Here is a 23,601-nt window from a genome sequence, read left to right as displayed (position 1 = left end):
CTCTAGGTTAAAAGAGCTAAACTTTTTTTTAAGCAATAGTTTTGAAATACTATTAATTATAACTGCCCAACGAACCTAGCAGGTAGAATTTTTAGCAACCTTCATAAAAATTCACTATTATTACACAGAATTAGAGATTGTTGTGACTTTTATTCAATTTGGTATCCTGATTAGAGTAAGTACAGTGAGAAAAGTATACTTTACAAACAGGCCATTAATGCTACATTATGATTATGGCTTTACATTGGTTGTATAGAGAGAAAAATAACATTGGAATTAAGGCAATTACCGCATGTGCAAACTAAGCACAACCCTGACACAGTCTTTAATAAAAAGTTCTTTTGGTTACATGGTGGTAGATATTGCTGCATGCAGGTCAGCACTGCTTTGAAAAATAAGCTCTGCACACCTTCATTCATTTAAAAAAACAACAACAAAAAAACCCTCCTACTGGCCCACGATGGCTAGCAGCAGCTTCCGGTAATCTCCGCTCGTGTCGCTTGCGATCATGGTGCCCAGGGTCTTCTGATACATCTGACTGAACATCTGCTTTATTTGTACGAGATCAATCTGCATGCAAGAGATGATACTTTTAATGTTAGGGAAAAAAGCTGTCAAAAGAAAACTGCCATTTATTAGAACTATTTTTTTGATAGTGAAAAGATCCTAACTACAATATAACCAAAGCAGAGGGAAAATAACACCAAGTGACTGACATTTTATAGTCAGCAATCACCCAATAAAGTCTGGCTCACTGTTCTGTAGAAATATTGGATAAGGATGGTACGAGTCTCCTCTATTATTCCAAAAGTATTAGTCATTTAAAAACCATTGGATAATCAGATAGCTACTATTAAAAACACAGAAAATAACAAGTGTTGGCAAGGATGTGAAGTTGGAACTCTTGTGGATTGCTGGTAGGGCTGTAAAATAGGCAACCACTGTGGAAAATGGCATGGTGATTCCTTAAAACAATAACAAAATATAACTGCCATATGACACAGCAGTTCCACTTCTGGGCATTGACACAACAAGGAAAGCAGGGACTCAAAAAAATACATGTACCCACGCTCAGAGCAGCCCCGTACACAGCAGCCAAAAGGTGGGAGCAACCTGAGTGTCCACTCACAGATGAATGGACAAACAAAAGGTGGACAGACATACAATGATTATTCAGTCTTAAAAGGGAAGGGAATTCTGACACAAGATACAACGTGGATGAACCCTGAAGACATTATCCTAAGTGAAAAGAAGAAACAAAACAGATACAACAGGACAAATACAGTATGTTTCCACTTATTTAAGGGACCTGGGGGTAAGCACTTACAGGGACAGAAATAGAATGGTGGCTGCCAGGGGTTGGGGAGAGAGAACGGCGCATTATCGTTTAATGAGGGGGAATTTCGGGTGAAAAAATCCTGGTGGTGGTGGTTGCACAACAATGTGAATGTACTTAATGCCACTGAACTATATTTTAAAAAAATGATTAAAATGGTAAGTTTTATATTATATTTTATTGCAATTAAAAAAATACCTTGCATAGAAAATTTAGATCTGTGAACAAATAAATAAAACACCCTATTCAGACCTGGCTGGTGTGCTCAGAGTTTGAGCTTCGACTCATGAACCAGGAGGTAAGGGTTCGATTCCTGGTCAGGGTACATGTCTGGGTTGCAGGTTCAATCCCCAGGAGGGGATGTGAAAGAGGCAGCCAATTGATGATTCTTTCTCATCATTGATGTTTCCATCTCTCTCCCTTTCCCTTCCTTTCTCTGAAATCAATTTTTTTTTTAAAAGATTAAACACCCTATTCTGGTTGTCTTTTTAAAAATAATTTACCTTCTTTAGTATAATTTAGTTGCATATGTACCTTTTCTTTCAATAAAAATATCCAATAAATATTTAAAAATCAAAAGAAACCATTTGAAGCTATATTTAGATAAAGAGACAAAGATAAATTTCTTATTTTATAATTAGCAAGGAATGCTAAATTTCAGGAATTTTTCATCTCCAATAAGATTACGTAGGTCTTTTAGACAGTTTTTTACGTAAGCAAAATGAAAACCATCCTCCAGCTTGCCTTAAAGGAGTCCTCTGCAGCCCTTCTCAGGCGGGGCACTCGCTCTGCTGCCGCCTCAGGTGCAGACAGTGGTCCTTTCACTAAAGCCTCTCACGGCCGAGGAAGGGACCACTGAGCTTTATACCGACGGCCAGCCGTTCCCGACATCACTCCCGAGGGACTGACAGCCACCGGAGGAGCTCTTACGGAATCAAAGACAGAGAGGAAGGCTCACCTCACTGCGCGTGACCACGATCCGGACCAGCGTGGAGTCGTCCGTGCCCGCGCCCTTCATGGCGCAGTAGAGCCTCTCAGCGAAGAAGGCCTGGCGGTTGAGGGCGCACTGCACTGCAAGGCAGAGAGGCCTCAGAACCGCCTGCCCGGCTCCCGTCCTGCTCCCTGCCTCTGATCTCCTGCTCCCTGCCTCTGATGGTTCCCATGGCATCGCCCCAGGACTCTGAGGCTGGGAATATTCTCCCCTTGATTTTTATCGATTTTCTTTATAGGTGCACCGGACTAGCTGCTTTCAATTCCAAAAGACTCCCTCTGGCCCCCCAAAACCCATTTTCTCTCCAGATGCAACAGCTTAGATGCTTTGTATTTGTTCCCCTCACAATGAGAAGATATATAGCAACTCTGCCCTAGTACTATCTTACTTAAAAGCAATGATGAATTTTGAGTTCTAGGAGTCAAATATAGCATTTTCCCAGATAAGGATATGAGATACAAATATTACAAAAGAGAAAACAGATTTGAGCAAAGATTTCAGAATAAGAAGTCTAACCTGGCCAGTGTGCTCTATTGTAAAAAACCTAACAGGCTTTTCTTAGTAAAATTAACTCAGCAAAGTCTTTTCCTGCAGATGGTAGAGAATGTTTCGTTATTAATTTAGCTAAAATGCTGTAGTATTATTTTAAGACCTTCAATTGCTAATATCAATGTGTTACTAATACTCTCTTTAGTCCTATATTCTCCATGAGGATAATAGTTCCAGTTCATTAGGCATCTGAGTATCAGGAACCAGAAATTTGGTATTTAATTCCAAAACGGAAAGGAGTCTCCTTAGGCTGAGTGCTTGAAAAGTGTTTTGGGGGCTCAAAAACAATGCTTTGTGTAGTGGCACTCATAGCTGCTTAGTGCTTTTCCAGTCACCTTAATGGAAATGTTACAATCTACCATATAGTGTGTGTGTGTGTGTGTGTGTGTGTACACACATATATATTTTTTAAATTTTAATTGATTTTTAGAGAGAGGGGAAGGGAAAGGTGAGGGGAAGGAGAGTAGGGGGGAGAGAGAGAAGGAGGAAAGATGGAGAAAGAGAGAGAGAGAAAGAGAGAGATTTGTTGTTCCACTTATTGACGCCTTCATTGGCTGATTCTTATATGTTCCCTGACCGGGAACTAAACTCACAACCCTAACTTATCAGGATGACGCTTTAACCAACTGAGCTATTTGACCAGGGCTCTCATATATTCTTGCATAGTTCTCAAGAAGGGCATATAGAACAAACATCAAATAATTCTGAAACAACCCTGATTGATCATGCCACCAACCATTCACAGCCTGGCTCAGCCTTTGCTTAAGCAGATTCCAGGGAGGCTATATTGTCATAACTTAATAGGGACAAAAAATATTCTAAAGCCTCACTCATTTACAAACAAAATAAAGCAGAACACAAAAGTATCTTACAGATGGCCTTCAGACCGCTTTCAACATTTCCGGAGAACTCACGACCAACACTGCTTAACAAGTCTCGATTAGCCACCTGCAAACAGAAAGTATAGGGGTTAAAATGTTTTCACACCTTCAAACAGAAGCCAGGCCTTCCAAATAAAAGCTCATACCCTGGAATAAGCCTCCATGGTAGCTCTCAGCTGAGGAAAGCTTCTTGTGGCGAGAATCATGTTGAAGCAAGACTCATCTGTGCCCAGCTTGCCCTCGCCAGCCTGATAGAGACGCTGAGCGTCCTCCTGAGCCATCTGGTGGTTAACGTTCTGGTTCTCGTCACGGTTCCCCTGGAAAAGAAGGCAGAAGGAAGGAAGTGAAACAGTTCCATTAAAAATGTTCTTCCCAGTCCAGTCATTTATTAAAGATGAATGCGTAGCCCTGGCTGGTGGCTCAGTAGCTGGAGCGTCGTCTGTACACCGAAAGGTGGAGGGTTCCATTCCCAGTCAGGGCGCGTTCCCGGGTTGGAGTATGAGCCCCACTGGGGTGTGTGCGGGAAGCAGCTGATCAATGTTTGTTTCTCACATCAATGTTTCTCTCTCTTTCTCAAATCAATTAAGAAGTTTTAATTAAAAAGATTAATGCATCAAGTCTGTCATGCATAGCTTTCATTTCCAAAGGAACTACACTAGTGTAACGAGTACTTCATTGCACTGTCAACTTTGAATTTTAGAGTATGTGATCATGATTTAATGAGATTATGTTAAAATGAGAGATTTTCAAGGGCTTTGAAATCTAAGTTAAACCAGATATTTATACACACACTACACACTCACACACACACCACACCACACAAACACACACAAATCTCTACTAGGAGAAATAAACTACCACTTAAATGAAGAGGTTATTTTTCTCCTTAGCAAGGATTTAAGATCTATATGCATTACACTTAACTCCACTTTGTATTCATTAATGCAACCTAAAGGTAGGAAGCCCTTGCTTTGTGCCAGCCTCTCCTCTTCAGAGAACAAACCAATGGGATATGCTACATGCTCGGAACAAGGTCTCTGCCCTCAAGGAATTTAAGTCAAGGAAGGGAACATACTAGTATAATATGGAGGCTTCGTAAACTTCCTTTCCTTTCCAGGTGTAATCTTAATATGTAAGTATTTATTATGAATGTATAAATAAAAATGATGCATGAACTTTTTAGAAGAAGGTATAAATAACTCAAATTCTTCTCGATTGTGCCGATTTGTATACCAAAATCTCTCCTGGGCTAGGAAAGGAGAGGGAAGGAGGGAGAGAAAGGGAGGAAGGGAGGGAGCTGTGAGCCTGAGCAAGAGTAAAGCTTAGATGGGCAGCTGATTTCACTCCAAAACAGAAACACAAAGGAAAGGCGTCCTCTGGAGCCTCGGTGTCTGAGGATCACGCAGAGGTGTTCCCTTGGTGAGGTGCTGCCTTCCGAAGAGCCCTGGCCACATATTCCAGCGGACACCTGAACACAGCGCGGGAGCAGGGCTCGGGGACACTGCCTTCCGCATGCCTTAGCCTCAAACACAGGCACTTCCGGTTTCCTAGGAAGCCATTCCTCCTCACGCCCTGGAAGGGGTCCCTGTGCTTTATAGACCGGCTGGGCCTTGAACCCTGCAGAGATTCCACACCTCATATAAAGGCTTCATCATTTTCAGTGTTAAACCCGTCCCTGTTTGTTTTCTTCTCATTCTCTCTAAATGCTAACCTCCTCCCTGCTGTTCCTCTGTTGTAGGTAAATCCCGTTTCCTCTCATCCGCTTGTGTTCTCTCCTCACTTCCACGCCCACTCACTCTGGCTCACTGCCCTCCCTGCAGCCACCGGCCCTTGCTCTGAAGGGCCTCTCTCCTTCCAGACGCCCCAGGACTGCCGACCTTGTGCTCTAGCAGGACAGCCAGTAGCTGCTGATATTGGGTCAGTATGCTAGTCTTTTGCATCATCTTGCTCAAGTAAACCCTCATCATCTCAGTCTAAGCGTGTTTATAATATCATCCCAAATACCCTATTTAGAGAATTTTCTGTCTCCTCTCCAGCACATCTGGACCATCAGAATAAGGAAGGTGCCGATCACCATAGTTCTGTGGATCCTGAAGCACTTTTGTGCATTTCTGTCTCTCCTCACACAGTGCTTACCCAAAGCACTTCCATGGAGCTCCTGCGTGTCCGTACTTAATGGCAGAACTTAACTGGCTAAGCCTGAAAGTACAGATTCATCCCATCCCAAGACACAGCTTCAAATCGATTTCTGATTCCCTTCAAAAGCCAGATGTACAGAAAGAAATCTCAACAGTGACTACAGAGAGTCTGTATACTGGGTCCTGTGTTGTCCCTCTCACAGGTGGCAGATTCCCAGGGGCTCAGTATTAGAAGGATGCAGGATGCTCACTGGCACCAGGCGGCAAAGACTGTTCCCTCCGCCCTCACAACATCCACACGGCACTCACCTGGCACATGGACACAAGCAAACGCTCAAAATGCCCCGACGTATCAGACCTAATGTCCTTCTCAAGGTCTCGCCCAAATTCCGACTGATAACATCTGACAATATCTTGGATTTCCCGATTACTTCTTGTGCATAAAATTTCAATCAGTACACGTTCCTGAGTTCCTGCTCCCTGTTCGAAATAATGAAAGGAAGAATTACACAAAAGAAAAACAAAGTCTCCGTAAGTTATTAAATCTATCAAACATTTCTTTGGCCTCCAGACCTAAAAAGCTCTATATAGTCAGAGATTTTAAAGAATGTATGATTTAGTTGTCACTGTGAATACAGAACTGCCACAATTTGGAGGGAAGGGAAGAGAAGAGGTTTAAACTGGATAAGACATTCAAAGTGAATGGCATATAGTACCTTCATTGCATTCCGTAAACTCCAGGCATCATAATATGTAGTTGGCATGAACAGGGCAAGGATCAGTTCTTCCATATTTCCACTTAACTCTGATTTGAGATCTTTGATTAAATCCTGTTTAATTACAAGTACAAACTAAGTATATGTGCTCTCCAAATTTCATAATTTACATTTTTAAAGAAAATACAGAAAATGGAATTGAATTGTTTTATGAAAACAATATTATACAATAAGTAAACATATACATTTAAAGTTTGTTATGCTCAAGTAGACATTGTTTTATTCATTCTATCAATAAAAACTTAAATTCTTACTATAGTTCCATCACTATACCAGGTACAAAAACAAGAAATTCATGAAACAAAGAACAATTCAAATGAACAAAATGATGAGCAGATAGTTATTAGTGTAAGAAACTGTTCTTGTTCTATGAGGAAGTTGAAATCCTCATCACGGTGTTATCTGAAAAATAAGATAAACATCTGAAAAGAGGTAAGGCAGCCGGTACTCCAGCACTGGATGAGTAGATAGCACAGATATTAACAACAGAAAAAGTTAAAGTGAGCTACAGGAAGCAAAGAAAGTTTTTAGTCTAGATCTTGAAGAGGATATAAAATTAGCAGGCAAAGAGGAAGAAGAAAGGTATTTCAGGCAAGAAGGAAAAACAAACATGGAATAGGAAAATGGTTTCCAGCCTTGGCTATGCATTAAAATCATCTGTGGAATTTTTCTTAAAAACAAACAAAAACTGATATTGAGGAAAATACTCAAGAGATTCTGGATGTGGCGTTTTTTTTTGTTTTTGTTTTATTTTTGTCAGTTATTTAAGCCAAACTGACGACATGCCACCGAGCGATTGAATTGTTTTATGAAACGATTCTAAGTTCTAAAGGAGATCATGATGATGAGCTAACATTGAGAATCACTAACTTAGGGGCAAGAATGACCAAAGCGAGCTCAGTGGGACAATAAGACAACCAATTTTGTTAGAGTGGGAACATTTTCACAGGTGAGTAAATCAAAGTTACAACTATATGCTTGGAATATTACCTTGAATACTAAGCTAGAGTGTTGGGATTTGATTCTGCAGGAGCCACCGGAAACGTGTGTGCAGGAAAATGGCGCCGAGGTGGCAACAACAGGCAGAGTGGACTATGCTGACAAGAGAGGCTACAGAAGAGAACATTTAGCAATGAGGGAACTGTGGAGTAGCTAATTTAAGCCAAATCCTGGAGAGGTTGTCTGCCGCACAGAAAAAGAAATAAACGTCTTCTAGGCCAAGAGAACAACATAAACTAAGCACAGAAGTATAAGAGGTCATGGTGTGTGCAGAGGATGGCAAGAAGTTCCATGCAGTCGTAAACAGAGGATATGCTTAGAGGGAGGGGAAAGAGTGGAAGATGATGCCAAGGACCAAGAATAAGCAGGGGCGCTGTGAGAAGCCCTCGGATCCCACTCTCAGAGAGGACTGAGAACCGTGCTGCTGATTACGACTGTGTCATCATCTCCTTCCTCCTGAACACAGACCACACACAGACCTGTGTAAGGTCTGATAACGTGACCAAGGACTGCTCTAGGGTTAGAAAGCCTTGTAAGAGGAAAAACGATTACACTCCTCCCAGGGCCTCTGGAATGTAGCCGTTTTGTTCATCGCTAATAATAAAACGATAGTATCCAACCTGACATGGATGCAGCATCTACAGTCACTGTGCACGCTCCCTTAAGCAAGCAATTACCTTTCCGTACATGGTCTTAAAAGCCGCTTTGATCTTTTGCCTTTGATCATTGGAGCGGGCGGACACGACATCCACAATCGCCTGCTCGTCTGTCCCTGAAAGAATCACACACGCGTGAGTAAGGATCCCTGAGGAAATAAATGTCTTACATGTCTGCAGGGTAACTGGTGCCTGGTTAGACGGAGGAAGGTGCACACGGGCTGACATATAAACGTGGTTTATGATGTAAAGCTTGTTTTTACTTTAATCACATAAACTTATTATAAATGAGACAAGATCTCCTTTCCTTACCAAAACCCTTCATTGCTTTACGAAGAATTTCCGCATCTCTCATGGCATCGAAGTTGGCAGCTGGCCGAATGGTTCCTTGAGTTCCCTGAGTCATGGCGGCGGGCTGGGAGCAAGAGGCACAGCGTCCAAGTCAGTTGCTTGGGCAACTATTTCACAATTATACACATACCAAACCCTCCCGCTGCCACTGAAACCATACTGTTACATGTGAAGTACATTTCAATAAGACCGGTGTGTGTGTATGGGGGGGTTGGGGGGGATAGAATATGAAAAAAAAGTTCACTTTTTAAATTAAAATAATACAAATTAAAAATAAAAATCGAGCCGAGACCGGTTTGGCTCAATGGATAGAGCGTCGGCTTGGGGACTGAAGGGTCCCGGGTTCGATTCCGGTCAAGGGCATGTACCTTAGTGGCGGGCATACCCCCCAGTAGGGGGTGTGCAAGAGGCAGCTGATCGATGACTCTCTCTCATTGATGTTTCTAACTCTCTATCTCTCTCCCTTCCTCTCTGTACAAAATCAATAAAATAAATAAATAAACATTATAATTTTAAAAAAATAATAAATAAATAAAAATCGAGGAACATTTGCAATCTTGCTCCCCAGCATATGTCCTCAGTTTGGCTCAAACTCAGTAAAATTAAAAAATTAAACGAAATAATCCAGGACAGGATTTTCTGTTGGAAGGTCAGCTCAAGACTTCCCAGTCAAAACTCCGAGGCCCAGGGTGTGAGCAGTTGTTGTCAGAGCTCATTCTGGAAGAGGCAGGAAAGGCTTACTAGTGTCTCCCTCCTGCCAACACTCAGATACCAAACTTCCAGGAGACGAGGAAAGCTGGTAAAATTAGTGACAATCTTCCTGTGCCTTGCACCCCCTTGGAATTCCTTGGGATATCCTTTTGGCAAGGATAAATAAATAAAAGCATAAAAATACACTGCTTATGTTCCCGGTAACTTGCAAAAGATATAAAGAACATTGCAATTAAAGAGTAAAAATGTTAAAACAAGGAGCTATACAGCAATGAGGCAAAGATTTGACATTAGGAGACTTTCTGGGGCTTCTGAGAAACCAATTCAACAATTAACTGGTTGCCATGTTTAAAGCGCTGGCGAGCACCAGTTCATAAAGGTAAACTAGAATACAGCTGAGCCCCAGGAAGTGGTTAGAGACAAATACACAAGAAATCAGAAACAAATGAAGGCATATGTAGAGAAACTAGAAATTAGTGAACATCAGAAAACCTTACTCACTTCACTGCTATTATCCAAAGAAGCAGGAGAGAAAATGGGATAGGAAGAAAAGGACTCTGTATTGATCTGAAAGGAGAGTGGAGAGTTATAAAGGTAAAAATGGAAGACAGAACCACACTACCTAGAACAGTGCCAGAAACACCAATCACCCACTCACCCAAGTTGATATTTATAACTGCCAGTGGAGGAAGAGAAAAAAGAACTAAAACCCAGGCTAAGAGCCCAACCGAATCTCCATGAAAAAACTGTCTTAAGTATTAGCCCCTGTGAGGAGGGACCTAGGTTTGTCTTATCAAGGTCATCAGGCTACTACTCACAGCAGGTAAGCGGAAGAGAGCATGGAGTCCATCAGAAGCAAAGTTTAAAGTCTTAAGTGATGTCACAGAACAGCGACTTTCAACCTTTCCCATCTCATGGCACACAAACTGATTACTAAAATTCTGCAGCACACCAAAAACATACTATCTTTCTGCTGACCTGACCAAAAAGGTACGATTTTTATTCATTCACACTGGGTGGCTGCTGTCATTTTTTATTTGACAATCTAACAGAAGAGAGGTCAGTGTCCCTGACTAAAGAGTCAGATTTTGCATGTTTTAAGAATTCTTGTGGCATACCGGTTGAAAATCGCTGTTATAGACCATCTCATTCGCTTCCTGGAAGCCTCGAATGTGGCAAAGGCATTCATCAGTCACCCCTACTCTACTTAAAAGGCAGGAGCAGCAATACCTGGGAAGAGTAAGGCGTTTGTCCTCCGGGATACTGAGAAGGCATCTGTCCTCCGGGAAAGCCACCTACACGTTTACAAACATCCAGAAAAACAGATTTTACATGACTTAATTTTTCAAAACAGCATTGGTTATTATGAGTTAAGTAAAAATGTAAGAACATTCACATTATGTCACTCACTAGGATAATTTTTTATTATACCTTACTAAGTCTAAAACAAACTAGGTCATAAGAGCCTTTTAAAATATTCCACATCCTACATCATATCCTAACAAATACACTTTTCTTTAAAACACTGGAGCCAGATTACATTCTGATTCCATCTGGGAAGGATGTGAGGACTGGTTCCGGGGGTGGCTTCATCTGTGGTACCGGAGTGAGCAGAGAAGTTCCACAGGTTTTTGGCTTTGGGACATTATTTTTTTAATTGAAAAAGTGGATCTTATTTCAATCTTACTAATTATATTTTCCCACCAATTAATTCATTTCATGAAACCATGTATTTCAATTTATTTATAAAAGTACTTAACATAAATGTGTGTTGACAAACAGAAACTAAGCTCTCTCAAGGGCAACTGAAAAATTCAGACGATCACGCTGTTCTGTCTCTGAGCAGCGGGTACGTACCGGGCAGCGGGGCCTGTGCCGGGACGCCTCCAAAAGGCTGGCCGTAGCCAGGGTAGCCTGCTCCCCCGGGGGGCGCTCCAAATCCTTGGCCTGGGGGAACTGGAGAAAAGAGTCAACTCTGGTGACAGTTCTCATGACTAAAGAGAAAACTCCAGAAAAATATCTACTGTTAACAGTGAAAAGAAGGAGCTAATAATGATGCTTCTGGTCCCTTTTGGCCTAAATTCAACTCCTTCATTCTCAACAACTCCTTCCCCATTAAAAAAATAAATTTAAAATTTTACATCATTCATTTGCCTTAGTAAGTTACAGTATAAAAATGCTAAGTTAGCCGAAACCGGTTTGGCTCAGTGGATAGAGCGTCTGCCTGCGGACTGAAAGGTCCCGGGTTCGATTCCGGTCAAGGGCATGTACCTTGGTTGCGGGCACATCCTCCCCGCCCCCCCCCCCTCCCGGTGGGAGGTGTGCAGGAGGCAGCTGGTTGATGTTCCTCTCTCATCGATGTTTCTAGCTCTCTCTCTCCCTTTCTCTCTGTAAAAAAATCAATAAAATATATATATTTTTAAATGTTAAGTTACTTTTTTTCCTCTCTGGACAAAGCTATTCTACAGGTCACAATCATGCTAAATGAAATGCCTTCATGTGCCCTGGCCGATGTGGCTCCACTGACAGAGGCATCATCCCCATGCACCAAAAGGTTGCTGGCATGATGCCGGTCAGAGCACACACCTACCTTGCGGGTTCGATCCCATCCCCGGACAGGGCACAACAGGAGACAACAGATCGATGTCTCTCTAATACATCAATGTCTCTCTCTCCCCACCCCTCTCTAAAATCCGTAAAAGCATATTCTCTGGTGAGGATTGGGGGGGGGGGGGGGGGAAGCCTTAGTAACTTCTAAGATTATAAATAAACTGTTATATATTGGTCTTTTATTACCATGAGATTTCTCCCAATTTCTTTCCCAGTTTTGGAGCTTGCTCCCAGTTGGCAGGCCCCTGAGAACGTTTGCACTCTATGTCGCCGGCGTCCTTGCTGTCTAAGGCAGAAAGTAGGCCAAGAGCTATTCTGGCCTCATACAGAGCAAGCAGGAATGAGGAGGAGGAAGGGAAGAGGGAACAAGTGCTGTAGGATGCCCTGGCCCATCACTCACCTACTGGATAGGACGGGGGCGCTCCGGGCTGCGGGGCGCCAGCGTAGCCGCCGGGCGCCGGGTAGCCGCCGGCTCCGGGGTAGCCCCCGCCGGGCGCGGCCGGGTAGGCGCCCCCGCCCATGGGCGGAAAGCCGCTGGGATAAGGGTACTGCCCGGGAGGCGGGAACGAGGACTCCTGGCCCACAGGCTGCAAAACCAGAACACGTTCTCAGATGAATGACCACAGAGAAATGTGACCCGCCTACCGGAGGGAATAGACAGCAGTAACTGTTACTTGTTCTTTTACATATTCAAAGCCCCACTAGAAGTCTTGGTATCTTATACTAGTTTATCAATAATATCCCATATTTTTCTGGACACTTATCTCTCAGAATTCAGGCTCTTTCCAAACGTTCAGGAACAAGTAACAAAGCTCATTGGTTCCTTCAATTTCCTAGCACCCAGAACTATGAAAAATATCCATCTTTCTACCCTAAAGTAAGAAACTCCTGGTTCTCCTACATCTCCCAGACGTTGTCTGTTATTTTACACAACAGAAAAATAAAGGTGACCTGAGTCACACGTGGGTGTGAAATTTTGGACGTGGGTCCAGAACAGACATCTAAGTGAGGCAGAGACTGTCAGGTGGTCACTGAACTTCCTCCTCTGGCCACAAGCGAGACTACATTTCCCAGCCCTCCCTGCAGCTCAGGAGGACCAAATGACTGAATCCTGGGGAATGAATGCAGGCAGTGATACACACCACTTCCAGCCTGGCTCCTAAACACCTCCTCTCTCTTCCTCTCTCTTTCCTTCGTCTGCCAGCTGAAGCAGAGGGTCCCAGTGGAGGACTCCGCGGTGCTGGAGGGAGACAGACCTGGGAACCGGAAGACCGCCTGGACAAAGCCGTCTCCCACCCCCTGCCCCCGGGGCCTCCAGGAGCCTGGGGGAGGAAGAAACGAGCTTTCCTGTGTCCAGTCATTGACGCTGGAGTTCTGTTTCAGCAATTACCCTACACTGACCAAAATGATCGCCAGAGTCCAGTCTAGAACATAGGTATCTGGAGACATGTTCGTAATTATCATCTCTCCTATGATGAATCCGGCTATATATTCACTTTACATAAGGATACACACATGATCACTAATCTGTAGGCCCCTCTTTCTACTCTGTCAGAAAGAAGTCCTGCATTCTTACGAGCATAAAACTGAAATGCATGATTCCCACTTGTGCCTCTGCTGTAAGGTTAGTCCTCATGGCACAGACATCAACCAGGCAGAGCTTGACAGCGCACTGGTAAAATGTACTCCAAACACTGGTCTCAGAACTATAAACCAAGGACCAGCAATCTGTTATCTCTGAGTCAAGACCGTCCTAATTAAACCTCCTAACACAAAGGTTAAATGCAGTGACTCATGGGATGAATTTAGCTCTCACACAGTTGATTGACTCACACAGCATTTAACATTTAAAGAGATTAATTCCCCCCAGAGAACCAAGTGTCCCCCGTAGAGAGCCGGGAAAGGCCACGGCATTGGGGGGAGGGGAGCCAAATGGGAAGAAATGAAAAAGTTATTTCCCCAATTTTCCAAATCGGGACAATTTCAACAAAGTTTCACCTGCAGGAACGGAGTGCTGGCGTCACTGGCCGCCTCCCTGCAGGGCCACATCGGACTAAGTAGCTGCTGGCTTCCCATGGTGACCGATGCTCTCCTTCCCCACAGCCCCCACCTCCGCTCGGGCACCTGCATCTGTGACCCCGCCACAGCCCATCGGCCAGGCCTGCCCTGGGCTAGTCCTGCCCAGCCCCCGCCCCGGGACACAGCTATTTCAGTAAAAGCGGCAATACTTACCGGATATCCAGGGAAAGGCGGGTAGCCCGTGGGGGGATAGCCTGGATAGGACATTCTGTAACGATAAAAAAAAATGTCCTCTGTAATTTCTTATAAAAGTTACGGCCTTTGAAGATATGTGTCATAGGATCTTATAAAAAATACACCTTCTTGCAAGAGTCATTCCAAACTGGATGGACACGGGGTTTGTAAAAGCAGAGCTGGTGACACGTTTCTGCATTTCACCGCTGGGACCAATGGGGTCAGGAGGCAGCGCAAACGGCCGACACCCTCCTCCGCAGGCGGCACGGATGCCACCAGTGCTACCGTATGATTGATGAACTTCTAAGCCGATTAACTTTCCACTCAAATCTACTTTTAAAGCTGCTATATTACTTCCATTCATGGAAAACGTGGGAAGAGTTGTGTGTGTTTTTGCCGCAAAGAGGAGGTAACAGCGCCCCTCGGAGGGCGCCTGCAGGAGGCGGGCCGTGGCGGTGCGGGGCTGCGGGTGACGGCCCACCAGCCGCTCTGCTCCTCCTCCCGCCGCCCCAGCGCCGCCGAGCCCGGCAGGGGGTCCGATGGGAACTCAGGCTCGCACTGTGCCAGGGTTCGGGGTTCGGGGAGAGTCGGCAGCGCCTCGGCGGCGGGGAGTGGGGACCCCGTGCTTCATACAGCTAACGGGATTTGCGGCAGAAGAAGACGTTACAGTTTCTTCCCCCTCCTCCCCCCCCCCCGCCGCCCCGCCGTCCTCACGGGGACCCAGGTGCAGCCCCAGATCCATGAAGGGTGTCATCCTGGGACCGGACCTGCATCACAGACCCAACCGAGCTCCCGGGCTGCTCCCCTCCGCCCCCCTCCGCCCCGTTTGGAAACACTTATGAAGCGCTGTCTGCATAGAGGCTCTGTGCCTCCTGGCCAGGGGGATGCATCTGGGTGGCCAAGCAAGTTCTCCTATTCAACGCCGTCCTCCCCGTCAGGCCCGTCCTCCTGAGAGGAGGGCTGTGTCCTGGCTAACTCTGCACTCAGCGGCCGCGCCTTCTCCCTCTGAAAATAATTGCCCGGTGATCCTTAAGCCCATGCAGCCAGGGAGAAAGTTTCAGGAAAGGGGCCATGCGCCAGCGGCCCAGAGCGCAGCGGATCCAGCAGACCGTACCTGCGACCTGTGTCTGTCTCAGGGGCTTGGCCTTGGCTTAGAAGACAAGGAGAGGTCAAATTCTCCTAGGGGTGTCGAACTCAATCAGAGAAGGGGCCAAAATCTAAAATCCAGCCTAAATCGCGGGCCGAATGGTTTACTGAACAGTCATAAACTGTCATTGTGATGGAAACGCAGCGGAGTGCAGTGATGACAGCGCGGTGCGGGCCACATTGCAAGGCCTGGCGGGACGGATTTGGCCCGCGGGCCTTGTGTTTGACACATGTGCTAGACGCTCCAGCCCTCTGTTTCCTTTGTGGTTAGAGATATCTGCATCTAAGTCAGCAGCTGCTCGCCGTTACCTGGCTTTCCCCTGTGGTTAAACGTTAGGCTATGAGGTGCTGGGTGTTTTATGAACAATAGAAAGGCCCCTTGACCCTTCACAGAGCCCTCAGGCCCCGGGGCAGGAAAAGGGATGTTTTCTTTGGCCAGTTCCCAGAAATTAGGGTCAGTTTCCGGATGCAGCAGGGGAGAAATCCCTAAGGAACAATCCTGCTGTGAGCCTTCAGCCGCAGGGCCAGGAGCAGGGGGCCGGGCCTGTTTACATTGTTCTCCGGTGTTTCTAGGAAAAAGCAGTGGAAGCTGCACCGGAGGAGAAAGGGTTTTGCTTTGTTTTGTTTTGTTTTGTTTTTACGAAGGGAAATGGTTTTCTCCCATGTGTATCTTGAACCGGGAGAAAAGGCAGCATAATGCCAAATGATTACTGGACGAAATCACTTTAAGATACCATTTTCTGCAACACTGGAGAATTTCACTCTTTTAAAAAATACTTATATGCTCAGCCGATGTGGCTCAGTGGTTGAGGGTTGACCTATGAACCAGGAGGTCACAATTCAATTTCTATGTGGATGTTTTGTATTTTTTTAATCCTTTGTTTAAGAGACCATCTTGATTAGGGCTGAGCCTCCATCCTAGGTCCTGTTCGAGATGCTGCTAGCAGGGCTCAAAGTTAAACCTGCTAGCCCAGTGGTCGGCAAACTCATCAGTCCACAGAGTCAAACATCAACAGCACAACGATTGAAACTTCTTTTGAGAGCCAAATTTTTTAAGCTTAAACTTCTTCTAACGCCACTTCTTCAAAATAGACTCGCCCAGGCCGTGGTATTTTGTGGAAGAGCCACACTCAGGGGGCCAAAGAGCAGCATGTGGCTCGTGAGCCACAGTTTGCCGACCACTGTGCTAGAGTTTGGTAATAAAAGGTTGTTGAAGTTTAGAGAGAGAGAGAGAGAGAGAGAGAGAGAGAGAGAGAGAGAGAGAGAGAGAGAAGGTAACATTTGAGAGGAATATATAAATATTAAAATAATTCCCACATGCCACAGTAATCCTTTTATGTAGTGATAAAACCATATTCTATGAAACAGTGTTAAAATGGCTGAGTCAACATATATACCTGGATTAAACCCTGCCTTCACTTTTATAAACTGATTTTAGAAAACTTCAAACTTATTAAAAAATAAAAGTAATATATAAGAAACCCCACAGCCCTGGCCAGTTTGGCTCAGTGGATAGAGCATCGGCCTGCAGACTGAAGAATCCCAGGTTCGAGTCCCGGTCAGGGCACATGTCTGGGTTGCAGGTTTGATCCCCCGTAGGGGTCATGCTCAAGGCAGCTGATCAATGATTCTCTCTCAACGATATTTCTCTCTCTTCCTCTCCCTGCCTCTGTGAAATCAATAAAAATATATTTAAAAAAAGAAAAAGTTAAGCATAGAGCTACCATATGACCTAGCAATTCCACTTCTTAGTATACTCAAGAGAACTGAATACATTCATATAAAAACTTACATTCATGAATTTATACATGAATGTCCATAGCAGCATTATTCATAATAGCCAAAAAAAGTGGAAACCAGTCAAATGCCCATCAATAATGAGGGAAGGAGCAAAATGTGTTATATCTATACAACGGGATATTATTCAGCCATATAAAGGAATAAAATACTAATACATGCTACAATATGAATGACCTGATGCAGAGTTGATGCTTAATAAATGACTTTTTAAATTTTTTAAAATTTTTGTGAGTTTATTTGAGCCAAACTTTTGACTTACGCCGGGAAGCAGAACCTCAATGAATTAAGATAATGCTCCGGAGAATGGCGGGTTACCTCAGTATCTGGGTGCAGGAACAATTAACATGATAATGACGGAATTTGTGGTATATGTCCTGGTGCCCAGGCACACCAAGGTTGTGCCCTGAGGCATCCAGAAAAAAGGAAGTTACACATTACCCAGACATTTCAAGGGTATGTTATTATAGAAGCAAAAAGGCAGACAGGCTCAGTTAAGGAAAAGGTTGACCTTGTCAGTGAAGATAAAAAGACAGGAGCTAATTAGGAGGGTTTTGTGTGCAATTAAATACTCATTTCCCACCAGATCACTCTTAATATCCCGTATCTGTCAATAGCACCACTACTTAAATTACCTATTACTCCAGTATAGTAAGTAATGTGATACTATTTTTCTCTTCTTTGAAATGCCTCTCCTATTCTTCCAGTCATTTCTATTCTTATGGCCATTTCCTTACATCAGGTTTTCATTGTTTGATGCCTATTTTACTAAAATTACTTCATTTATGTCGTTTATACTCTCACACTTCGTTTTCCTGGACATCATCACCAGGTGAACGTTCCTAAAATGCTGCTCTGTCCACGAGTTACTTTTCAGGTTAAAACTCAGTGACTACTACTGCTGGAGTATCGAATGACAATTCATTAGCCCAACAGTCAGATCTCCTACTACTGGTTCCAATTTATCTACTCAGCTTATCTTTACCAACACCTCACTCCCCATGCGAAATCTCTACCACCTGGACCATTCTCAACACGTCTCTGCTTAAACCACTGTTATCTGTAACTGACCTGGCCTTCAGGCCTGAGCGCACTCACCTCTCCTCACGCAGCCAGCTCAATCAGATCTTTCCTCCTTTCTTTGAACAATGTACTGGATAAAACAGTATTTCTGCCGAAACTGGTTTGGCTCAGTGGTAGGGTGTCGGTCTGCGGACTTAAAGGTCCCAGGTTCGATTCCGGTCAAGGGCATGTACATTAGTTGGGGGCACATCCCTGGTAAGGGGTGTGCAAGAGGCAGCTGGTCGATGTTTCTCTCTCATCGATGTTTCTAGCTCTCTATCCCTCTCTCCTCCTCTCTGTAAAAAATCAATAAAATATATTTAAAAAAAAAACAGTACTTCTTTAAAATGTTAAAATGCAGACTCTGATTCGGTAATTTTGAGATGGAGCCTGAGATTCTGCATTTCTAACTAAGCTTCCAGATTCTGCTTCTGGTGGTCTGTGAGTCATATTTTGGTACTAGAATATTTTGACATTTCCAGATCTACCATCTAATTTGCTAATTTTTTCAATATGTGTTTTGGCTCTTCTCCCTGATATGGCTGTAAAGGATTTGTACTATTTTTATATAAAGACCCCCAAACAAATCCAAATCAACATTTATAAAAACCCACAATGTAATATGCACTGTCCTAGGTGCTGATAAAGATGGGGAGAAGGTATCATGCCTTTTAAGTACACAAAATAGGAAAATGAGGTAATAAATTTAAGTAATTATAGTGTCTCTTATGACATAAACACATGATAGAAGCTGAAAACAAACTTGCTAAATTTTGAATGAATGGACATATACTGAATCAAAGTTATCCTATATAATAAAAACCTAATATGCTAATTGTCTGTTCATCCAGTTGTCCATTCAACCAATGAAAGCGTGATATGCTAATGATATGCTAAGGCCACTCAACCTCTCCCTATGACGTGCACTGACCATCCAGGGGCAGACAATTGACTGGCTGACCAGTCACTATGACATGCATTGACCACCAGGGGGCAGATGCTTAATGTAGGAGCTGCCCCCTGGTGGTCAGTGCAACTTTCACAGGGGAGCACTATTCAGTCAGTGCAACTCCCACAGGGGGAGCACCACTCAACATGGCAGCACAAAGGATGTCCGACTGCTGTGGGGATCGGGCCTGAGCCAGCAGTCGGACATCCCCTGAGGGCTCCTGGACGATGAGAGGGCACAGGCTGGGCTGGGGGACACTCCCAAGTGGATGGATTTCGTGCACCAGGCCTCTAGTAAGTTAATAAGGAAGATGGTAAAATATTAAGGAAACTGATTCAGTTCTTAAAATAGCTGTTTGTATACAAAGGCCTGGATGTAAAAACAGGGACAAACTAAAATGTTTTTGGCTCTCTCCTTCTCTAAGCCTGGGGGTATAAGGAGCAAAGGGACACTATCTAACAACAGTCAGATAGACCAGTGGTTGGCAAACTCATTAGTCAACAGAGCCAAATATCAAAAGTACACGACTGAAATTTCTTTTGAGAGCCAAATTTTTTAAACTTCTAATGCCACTTCAAAATAGACTCGCCCAGGCCGTGGCATTTTGTGGAAGAGCCACACTCAAGGAGCCAAAGAGCCACATGTGGCTCGCAGTTTGCCAAACATGGGGACAGACCATTTGAAAATAAGTTATGAAAGAGATACATGACATTTTTAAGGCAACAAGTAGTTACCATACCAAAGACTACAAAAAGCAATTAAATTTCTAAATCCCAGAAATAGTTCCAGTGACAAAGTCCTATTTTTGCATTTCTTAAACCTTCCCTTTAAAGGGCTAGAGGAATTATGTCAACAAGAATTTAAAACCAGAATGAACATAAAGACTATCTGCATATGAGAAAACTTAATGCAGTTTTTAAGAAAGTGAATCTGGTTACATTTTGAAAAAAAATGTAAGTACATAAAGAACTAGAACACAATTCCATTTCCAAAAGATGTATCTTATAGAAATATTTGCACAAATACATCACATATATGTACAAGACTATTAATTACAACACTATTTGCAATAGAAAAAAAGTTAAAAATAATCTAAAAGTTCATCAATAAGCGACAGGTGGAATAGATTATGGATAGCCGTACAATGAAGTGCTATGCAGCTACTGAAGTGAGCAGCTCTTTTTTCTTCTTGTACGTTAATTATCTCTAAGTCCTATCATGAGGGTGTGGAAAAAATACATGTACTTCCTTGGACACGTAGAGAATACCCTGAAAGTCCCCTCAAGGAAGCAGAAAGCCAGTGGCTGCCTCCAGGAAGGAGAGTTGGGGCATCGTGTACCTTTAACGCTGTTGGAATTGGCCAAGTATCATCGATTCTAATTTCAAAAGCTGTGTATAAAGCTTACACACACCCCAGGGTGACTCAACAAAATTACTCAACTTTGCCCAAAGCATAATGCTGGTGAACCAGAGCTTTTCTTTTTAACATTCTCCCTTGGAAACTACAGTTAAAGGCTAGAAAATCTTGGTTCTCCAAACCATCTCCGCCCAGTGAGTCAGCAGCTGAAAGCCCATGGGCGTGTCAGGTGGCGCGGTGCCCAGGAGCACAGAGGCAGCTGCTGGGAGTTTGGGAAACAAATAAATAGGAAAAGGAAGAACGATATGGCCGAGAGCAGATACCATTTCCTAAACCTGCCTCTGGGCTGGGAAGGGCCATGTACATCCCTCAGCAAGGGCCACGGGATACAGAACGGGGGGCACGGCTGGCTTCTGCAGGACAGGCGGGCAATGGGCACGGACAGGCGGGCAATGGGCACGGACAGGCGGGCAATGGGCAGCGATGGGCACGGACAGGCGGGCGATGGGCACGGACAGACGGGCCGTGGGCACGGCAGTGGGCACAGACAGGCGGGCGATGGGCACGGACAGGCGGGCAGTGGGCACGGCAGTGGGCACGGACAGGCGGGCCATGGGCGCGGACAGGGAGGCGATGGGCACGGACAGGCGGGCCGTGGGCACGGACAGGCGGGCGATGGGCACGGACAGGCGGGCCATGGGCGCGGACAGGGAGGCGATGGGCACGGACAGGCGGGCCGTGGGCACGGACAGGCGGGCGATGGGCACGGACAGGGAGGCGATGGGCACGGACAGGCGGGCGATGGGCACGGACGGACGGACCGGCTGGGGCGCGAGAAGGGGCTCCCGCTGGCGGGGCGGTCGGAGGGAGCTCCCCGCCTCCCGGTCTGGAAGCCCCGCTCCGGCCGGCGGCGCTCACCCGCTCACCCCCGGGCCAGAGCCCGTGTCCCCGGCGCCTCCGCGGGCAGCGCCGGCGGCGGGTGACTCCCCTCCCTCCGGCCACCGGGGCGGACCGGCCACCCCTCCCGCGGCGTTCGCCGGGGCCGGGCCGGGTCAGCAGCACGGGTTCGGGGCCGCTCCCGGGACAGGCACCGGGTCCGGAGGGACAGACACGGGCCGGGGACAGACACGCAGTCTCCAGCCCCCAGACCGGAGCCGGGCGCAGGGCGCAAGGCCGGCGGCCGGTCACTCCAGCGCCCACTTCCCGTTCCCGGATCCGCTGTGTCACCGGGAACTTCGTCACCGGCCCCGCTCGGCCCCCGCCCGCCGCCCCGCACCTGCCCCGGCCCCCGGCCCCCCCACCCCCGCCGCCCCGCACCTGCCCCGGCCTCCGCACGGCCGGCGGGGCTCCCCCTCCCACCCCCGCCGGGAGGCCGCCCCCCCCGGAGAGCCCGCCGCAGCTCCGGGGGCGCCACCCCGAGGCCCGCCTCCCGGAGCCCCGGCCCCCGCAGCGCCCCGGGCGCGGGCCCGTCTCCCCCTGCGCGGCGCGGCCCGACGGCCGGGGCGGGGGCGGGGGCGGGGGAGCGGAGGGGGCGGCCGGGCCGGGGGCCCGGGGGTCGCTCCTCACCTGACACCGGAGCAGCGTCACAGCGCGACCAGCAAGATGGAGCCGGGGCGGGGCGGGCGGGCCGGGCAGCGCCGCCGGGAACGCCCCTGGGCGGGGCCCGCGGGGGGGGGGGTCCCCGGCCCCGACTCTCCCGCCCCGGCCCGCCACCTGCGGGAGGGCTTTCCCTCCCTCCTTCCCTCCCTCCAACCGGAGACCAGTTTCTCCGCTTTTCCCCGCCCGCCCGCCCGCCGGGCTCCGGAGGTCCCGGGGAGTTTCCGTGGTTTGGGGGGACCCCGAGCCCCTCAATGTGGGGGGCGGGCCAGGCAGGGACCAGGCCCGTGTGGTTACTTGTGCTCTGAAATGTTTGTTCCTAGAGCGGGGACCCCCAGACCGGAAGGGTTGTTGGGGTTGCTAGGCTCCCCGTGTACTAGATGGAGCACAGTCATCACACACACACACACACACACACACACACACACACACACACACACACACACACATACACACAGATACACACACACACACACACGTGTGCAGGAAACGGGGCCACATGCTAACCTGGCAAGCTCAGGGAAGGCCTGATTGGGGCCTTGCAAACTCAAGACCTAAAGTAACCACAAAGGGTGGTCTGAAGTTAAAACGTTAGCTGGTGTTGCTCAGTGGATAGAGCACCCACCTACGGACCGAAGGGACCCGGGTTTGATTGAGGCCAAGGGCACAAGCCAGGTTTGCGGGCTCGGTCCCCAGAAGGGGTGTGTGTGTGTGTGTGTGTGTGTGTGTGTGTGTGTGTGTATAGGAGACAGCCAATTAATGATTCTCTCCATTATTGATGTTTCTCTCCCTCTCCCTTCCTGTCTGAAATCAATTTAAAAATTTGTTTTTATCTTTTATTAAAAAGCAGTCTATGGTGGGTAGTCATGTCCTAGGTCAGCATCTTCCCAAAGACCATTTTCGATCTTTACTGAGCCTGTTGTCTATTTGCATCTGAGGTAACTGTACCTGTGGGATGTCAGGGTAACTTGAGAAACTTCCCTTTGTCTGGACTCCAGGGCACAGCCAATGGGGCGGAGACCACTACTTCTCTGATTTTATTATCTGTTCATCCGTGGACTGTTAACTCACCTGTACTCACCGGTGTCTGCCGCTGGATAGAGCATCCGCCTGCGGACTGAAGGGTCCCGGTTCGAAGCATATGTCTATCATTTTACTTTTTATCTGATCACAGAGGTTCCCCCACCCCAACCCCGCTTTGCTTTCTCCCACCTCTCTATCACCAATGGATGCCTTGTAACTCCTCCTTTGACTGTAAAGTATAAAACAAGGCAAGAAACCACCATTCCGGAGCATTATCTTAATTCCTTGAAATTCTTTCAGGCAATTGTCAACAGTTTGGCTCAAACTCACAAAAATTATTCACAGGTTTCTTAAGTTTACACTAGCATTAAACATTTGAGGCAATTCCTAGGCCCAGACCAGTGTCTTCAGCTCACTGAG

General features: G+C 46.4%; 1 protein-coding gene across 7 annotated transcripts; it reads right to left on the bottom strand.

The window, feature by feature from the left end:
* Window positions 1-130: 130 nt before the first annotated feature.
* ANXA7 (annexin A7) lies at window positions 131-22,258 on the bottom strand. 7 transcript variants are annotated; one of them, XM_036437784.2, is made up of 14 exons: window positions 22,129-22,228; window positions 14,231-14,285; window positions 12,399-12,585; window positions 11,246-11,344; window positions 10,619-10,683; window positions 9,890-9,955; window positions 8,639-8,741; window positions 8,348-8,442; window positions 6,612-6,725; window positions 6,205-6,375; window positions 3,904-4,074; window positions 3,749-3,824; window positions 2,295-2,407; window positions 131-570 (listed from the first exon to the last, which is right to left on the bottom strand). In XM_036437784.2, the coding sequence occupies exons 2-14, from the start codon at window positions 14,282-14,284 to the stop codon at window positions 448-450; spliced, it is 1,437 nt and encodes a 478-aa protein (XP_036293677.1). In that variant the 5' UTR covers window position 14,285; window positions 22,129-22,228; the 3' UTR covers window positions 131-447. The 7 variants fall into 7 exon arrangements, with proteins under 7 accessions (XP_036293677.1, XP_036293680.1, XP_045437690.1 ...); XM_036437787.2 differs by lacking the exons at window positions 12,399-12,585; window positions 22,129-22,228 and adding an exon at window positions 14,377-14,385; XM_045581734.1 differs by lacking the exons at window positions 11,246-11,344; window positions 12,399-12,585 and having other exon boundaries at window positions 22,129-22,258.
* Window positions 22,259-23,601: the final 1,343 nt, after the last annotated feature.

This window comes from Pipistrellus kuhlii, unplaced genomic scaffold (assembly GCF_014108245.1).
Source record: "Pipistrellus kuhlii isolate mPipKuh1 unplaced genomic scaffold, mPipKuh1.p scaffold_m20_p_15, whole genome shotgun sequence".
Taxonomy (NCBI): Eukaryota; Metazoa; Chordata; class Mammalia; order Chiroptera; family Vespertilionidae; genus Pipistrellus; species Pipistrellus kuhlii.
This window is presented reverse-complemented; position numbering and strand designations above follow the sequence as displayed.